This window comes from Colobus angolensis, unplaced genomic scaffold (genome assembly GCF_000951035.1).
Source record: "Colobus angolensis palliatus isolate OR3802 unplaced genomic scaffold, Cang.pa_1.0 Scaffold53, whole genome shotgun sequence".
NCBI lineage: Eukaryota > Metazoa > Chordata > Mammalia > Primates > Cercopithecidae > Colobus > Colobus angolensis.
In genome coordinates, this window is record NW_012118821.1 from 4082677 (window position 1) to 4088650 (window position 5974).

Sequence of the window (5974 nt, forward strand, 5' to 3'; positions counted from 1 at the left end):
GATGTACAGACCAGGTCTGGTTGATTTTAGCCAACAACGTATTGTTGAAAAAGATGCTATTTTACTGCGGCAAACCACCATTAACATAAATTTTAACCACAGTTTGAGTATTTTATTAGGAATAAGGCTTGAAACTTGAATAGGACTAGTATTTTATTCCTAACAATTTACCATTTCATAATAAAGGCTGTCTCACTCTTAAGAGGAAAACATATTATGTCCTTTTATAAACTTTGGTTGAACTAAATAAAACAGCAACACGTACCCAACGTTTTTAGACTTTTATTCAGTACCATAAACACTAAACTATACAGAGCTAAAATCATGCAAAAGATTGCAAAACAAACTGCCTTGGGAAATTTCCAGTCTAAGCTAAATGGACTAAGTATAGGATTGCATTTTAAGAAGTTGGTGGGAAGATTCCAGCTCTTGTACTCACAGGTAAGGTCCCAGGATTCTATTTGTTGAAATGTTTGCAGACCCACTCCCTACAGCAGGGGCATGGAGCAAATGTGCATTCAGAAAGTGCTTATTAGTCCCCCCAAAGCCTTTTTCGTGACAACAGACGGATAGAGGCCTCAGACGACTCTGGCGGTCAGACCCTGAACCAGATGCCTGAGCTGCGCTCGGAAGGCTCGTCTCGCAGGAGCTGGCGAGTGGTGAGGGCTTCGGAGGCTGGGTTCGGGGCCCGGGGGGTCTCCGTCCGCAGGGCACTCTGTAGCTCGATTCATGTCCCCGCCCTCCCACCTGAGCACACTGGGCAGAGACCCTGCGGCAACGGGGTAGTCGCGCCTCCTCATCCTCCCTGGGCCGGTCGCTGGGCCCCAGGCCGCTTTTTACAGCTCCTTTAATAAAATGGACAGCAGGGATCCTAACCAGACGTGGGCATCAAGACAAAGGAGGTGGCAGACGCGCCTGAAGGCCTGCTCGCAAGCTCCCGCCTCCCCAATCCGCGGTCACCCGGGGACAAAGGCCACGCCGGACTGGGTGGAGTTGGGACGTCTACGTCTGCGTCCAGTAAGGCGCCGGGCGAGCCCCAGCTGGACGCCACGGGCGGGGCCGAACGCAGCAGCCGACCAGAGACCCGCGGCGCATTGGCATGGGGCGTGGCAAGCGGAGCCTCCCGTGATGCCGCGCGGCGGCCAGCTTCCGGCTGTGGGTGGTGTGGGGGAAACAGCAGCGGCCGGAAGCGGGCTGAGCCGGCCTCTGGTAACGCCACCTGCACTTCCGGGGGCGTCGAGCCTGGCAGTAGAATCTTCCCAGTAGGCGGCGCGGGAGGGAAAAGAGGTTTGAGGGGCCAGGCCGGGCGGATCCCGTCCTCCCCCGATGTGAGCAGTTTTCCGAACCCCCGTCAGGCGAAGGCTGCCCAGAGAGGTGGAGCCGGTAGCCGGGCCGGGAACATGAGGCAGTCTCTCCTATTCCTGACCAGCGTGGTTCCTTTCGTGCTGGCGCCGCGACCTCCGGACGACCCGGGCTTCGGCACCCACCAGAGACTCGGTAAAGACCCAGGGGAGTTGGCTTAGGCGGCTCATGGAGCGCTCGTTGGAGGGAAGAGCAGGGGAGCTCGGTCTATCAGGTGTTTGGGGGCGGGGTATTGGCGACTGTGGCGCGTCCCTAAGCTTTCAGTGTAGAAGGGGGTGTGGCTCTCGGAGTTGGGGAAAGAATAAAGGAGATGGGCCTATCTCTGAGTGGGAAAGGGCTACTGGACGGGCTTCATGTAGTGACTGAGCGCCTGAGAGGGGTTTGCTCCCTAGGTTTGTGTTTGGGGAGGGTGTTGGGAAAGCGGTAAGGAGTGGGGCGGCTGGATCTTGTTTGGAGAGAGATGTGGTCAGGGTTCCTGCCTTAGTAAGGAACAAATCTAGTGTTGTGTGTTTCTACCAGAGGCAGAAAGGAAGGGCCCAAAGCTCCAAAATTCTTCCTGGTCCTCTGAGGAGGGAACTAGAATTTCTGCTGTAGGAGGTACTTATGCAGTAATCTCGTTGGGAGGCGGAGACTGGAGTTGGAGTCTTAAGAGTTGTGTTTTTGCGAACATCCTAAGCACGTTCTTGATTATTTCAATTGTAGCTTATTGGAGGGAGATGGGGGAAGGCAGAAACCTGCTAAGCCAACTCGTGATGTTGCCACTGTGAACGCTTTCCTTGCACTTTTAAACAAAGAAATTATCAGGAATGACGAGTTTGATCAGTTTAGAGGCTAGAAAGTATAGGGTTCCTATTTCATTAGATTTTCCAGAGAGATTGGATTTTAAAGATAGACATGCATTAAGGGATCTGAACTTTGGTGGAAGTAAGTTTGCGTGAACTTTTAGTGTATTCTAAGATCTTTTTATCTTCCAAAAATTGACATGTAAGACACTTTGATTAGTAGTAATAAAGTGTGAAATAATGTTTTCCCAGTGTGTGAAATTGTAGGCTTGCATGGTTGTACTGGTCCCCAAATTTCACCATGATAACGTGTAGTATTTTTTTCTTTGTATTTAGTGGACAGAAATTGTAATGGATTGATATGGATATTAAAGGTGTTGAGAGTGTTATCACTTGTACAGCTGCCTTATGATTATTTCCGATTGAAATGGATTACAAGTGACTCATGAAAGGCAAGGGATCTAGTTAGGAAGTGCTGAGAAGTGGTAAGTCAGTACAAATTGAAGGACATTTTGAAGTAGGGTTGTGGTTAGGATGGAGGGATAGGGTAAGGGTCTTCATTTTAAGGATAAATGTTAGTAAAAAGAATAAATGTCTATTTTGAGATATTAAAATGATATTTGCACCACCCTGACACAACTGTTTCACTTACATTATTAATCTGTTGTTCGCATGACTCCTAAGGAAGCATACAGTTTAAAGAAAAACATTACTTTCTAGATCAATTCATAACATTTGCAGATCGTAAGTTTTTTTTAGACCTCTCCCCCTCCAAGACAGAGTCTTGCTCTGTTGCTCAGGCTGAAGTGCGGTGGCAGGATCTCAGCTCACTACAACCTCCGCCTCCCGAGTTCAAACAGTTCTCCTGCCTCAGCCTCCTAAGTAGCTGGAATTACAGGCATGTGCCACCATGCCCGGCTGATTTTTGTATTTTTAGTAGAGACAGGGTTTCACCATGTTGGCATGGCTGGTCTCTAACTCTTGACCTCCTGATCCGCCCGCTTGGGCCCCCCCGAGTGCTGAGATTACAGGCGCGAGTCACTGCTCCTGGCCCATATGTTTTTTCTTTGCAAAGTGCAGAAGAATGCATGGACTTTCCTTTTTTTTTTTTTAAACGAAGTATTTGAAGAACACATACTGTCTGCTAAGTATTGTATGTGGCATTGGAAATACAAAGATCAGACGATATCCATCTTCAAATGGTTGTGGCATAGTGAAATAGACATCCATTTAGGACATTTCTAAAACAACAAAGAGGAGAGTGCTAGAGTACATTATAGCAAGTATTATCACCAAGGGCCACTGGACCCAGCCTGGTTGTGAAGACTTCCTGGAGGAGGTGATACTTGAGCCCAGACTTTAAGGTTAAGTAGATGAAGAGGGAAAATAAGGGCACTCCTGATGGTGGAACTTAGAGACTATTAGGACTTAGAGACTGATATGAACCTTAGAGATCAAGTCTAGTTTTCAAATAAAGGAGGAAGAAAAGTGAGTCTCAGGAAGGTGCTGTCAGTTGTCAGGTTCACTCAGTGATGAACATAGGCCTTGTGGGTATTTTTCTTTTGAAGAATGACTTTTTTTTTTCAGTTTGTTTGACAGCTTACAATATAATTTGTTGCTTAACTTAACCCCGCCATTAGATTGAGTTGTTCAAGACTAGCAAATAGTTTCATAGTTGAAAAGCATGGTTTATTATTTATTTTTTATGTTTATTGTCCTACCAATGTTACTATACTGCAGTACTAAATATTGATTAGGCATATGACAACATTTTTCTGAAAGGCAAAAAATACATAATAATTGAAGCCTGGCTTTTAGAGTACTCTATGGGTCACCAAAAATGATTTCAATTGAACTGTTATGAATTGCATAATTTAGGAAACTTATGAGTCATAAGAGCTTAGTCATGATGATATCTTGTTGAAGTTGCAGCTGGGGTGTATAAGTCTCACTTTGATTTCAAAATTGTTTTCCCTTTGTGTTACTTTTAATAAAAGAGGATGTAGTGGGTGGGAGGAAAAAATACAGGTCACCATGAGGGATGAGAAAGTTTATATCTGAAACATGTATTTTGATTTTACCTTGAGGTTATTGGCATGGGGATTCTCCATATTGCAGTGCTGATTTCATTATTGACAGCACCATTTTACTCAGTATTTTGACATCTGGCTTTCTCTTTTGATGTTAATTTTGCTTACCGGCTGCATTCCTTTGAAACCTAAATGCTTAACTGCCCTAACTGCTCCAAGGGAGATTTAATGTAACTCTGTTTTATACTAGTCTAAGAGAAAAACCGTATTTCAAGAGTAGAAAGGAGAGGAGTTAAGCAGAGAATTGTGATGGGGAAACTGGAGAGATCCTTTTGACTTTCACAGGATTTCCTAGAACATTAAATGTAGGTTTCCTCCAAGGCCAATTGTGGTTGATTTTTGGATCCTTCACCATTTTCTTTTGTGAGAATATAAATGTGTACAGCTGGAAGTGTAATGTGAACAAAGTCTGAAAAAGATTGATAGGAAAGGAGGACAGGAATGGGCTTCTTTGAGGTAACGGAAGTGAAATGAAGGGCTTTTCATATATGGGTTGAACATCCCTCATCTGAAATGCTCCAAAATTTGGAACTTTTTGAGTGCTGGCATGACACCACACATTACCCCAAACAAACGATTTTTTCACCATATTAATGGTATATTTTTGCTGTGTAGTACTTATGTGTGAATAGGTATAAGAAAATGATTACTTACTGGTAGCATGTAGGATCAGTCAGGGCTGATGGTGATGCCAAACCACAGATTATATATGTGACTGGCCGAGACAGTGACACCTTTGCTTTCGAAAGCTTCATTGTACACAGACTTTTTTTCATGCAAAAAAAGTTACTTAAAAATATTGTTTAGGCCGTACGTGGTGGCTCACTCACGCCTGTAATCCCAGCACTTTGGGAGGCCCAGCTGGGCGGATCATGAGGTCAGGAGATCGAGACCATCCTGGCTAACACCGTGAAACCCTGTCTCTACTAAAAATACAAAAAATTAGCCAGGCGTGTTGGCAGACGCCTGTAGTCCCAGCTGCTTGGGAGGCTGAGGCGGGAGAATGGTGTATACCCAGGAGGCGGAACTTGCAGTGAGCGGAGATTGGGCCACTGCACTCCAGCCTGGGCAATAGAGCGAGACTCTGTCTCAAAAAAAGTAAATAAATAAATGAAACATAAAGAATTTTATATTTAGACTTGGGTCCCATCCCCAAGATACCTCATTATGTATATGCAAATATTTTAAAATTTTAAAAATTCTGAAGGATGAAACATTTCTGGTCTCAAGCATTTTGGATAAGGGATGCTCAATCCGTATCTCTTTATTTACTCCTAAAATCAGCCAAGGAAATGGGCATCTCTCTGTTACCCCCGTTTCCTTTTTTGTTGTTGTTGTTACATGAGTTGTACTGGTTTCACTTCATTTGACAGTGTTCTGCTAATGACTACACATGTATCTCTGACCTGGACTCATTCTCTGGAGCTCATATTCAGCTGCTCATTTGGCACTTCAAATATAACATGTCCAAAATTAGTTACCTTTTTTTTTTTTGTGAGAAGGAGTCTCACTCTGTTACCCAGGCTGGAGTGTGGTGGCACAATCTCGGCTCACTGCAACCTCCGCTTCCCAGGTTCAAGTGATTCTCGTGCCTCAGCCTTCCAAGTAGCTGGGATTACAGGCGCCGGCCACCATGCCTGGCTAATTTTTGTATTTTTAGTAGAGACAGGGTTTCACCATGTTGGACAGGCTGGTGTTGAACTCCTGACCTCTGGTAATCCACCTGCCTCAGCCTCCCAA

General features: G+C 45.0%; 1 protein-coding gene across 2 annotated transcripts in view; it reads left to right on the forward strand.

The window, feature by feature from the left end:
• Positions 1-1223: 1223 nt before the first annotated feature.
• ADAM17 (ADAM metallopeptidase domain 17) overlaps positions 1224-5974 on the forward strand; it is a 69886-nt gene continuing 65135 nt past the window's right edge. For both annotated transcript variants that reach the window (XM_011960930.1, XM_011960931.1), the window contains exon 1: positions 1224-1497. In XM_011960930.1, coding sequence (XP_011816320.1) covers positions 1401-1497 — 97 coding nt within the window. In that variant the 5' untranslated portion in view covers positions 1224-1400. The remainder of the gene's footprint in view (positions 1498-5974) is intronic.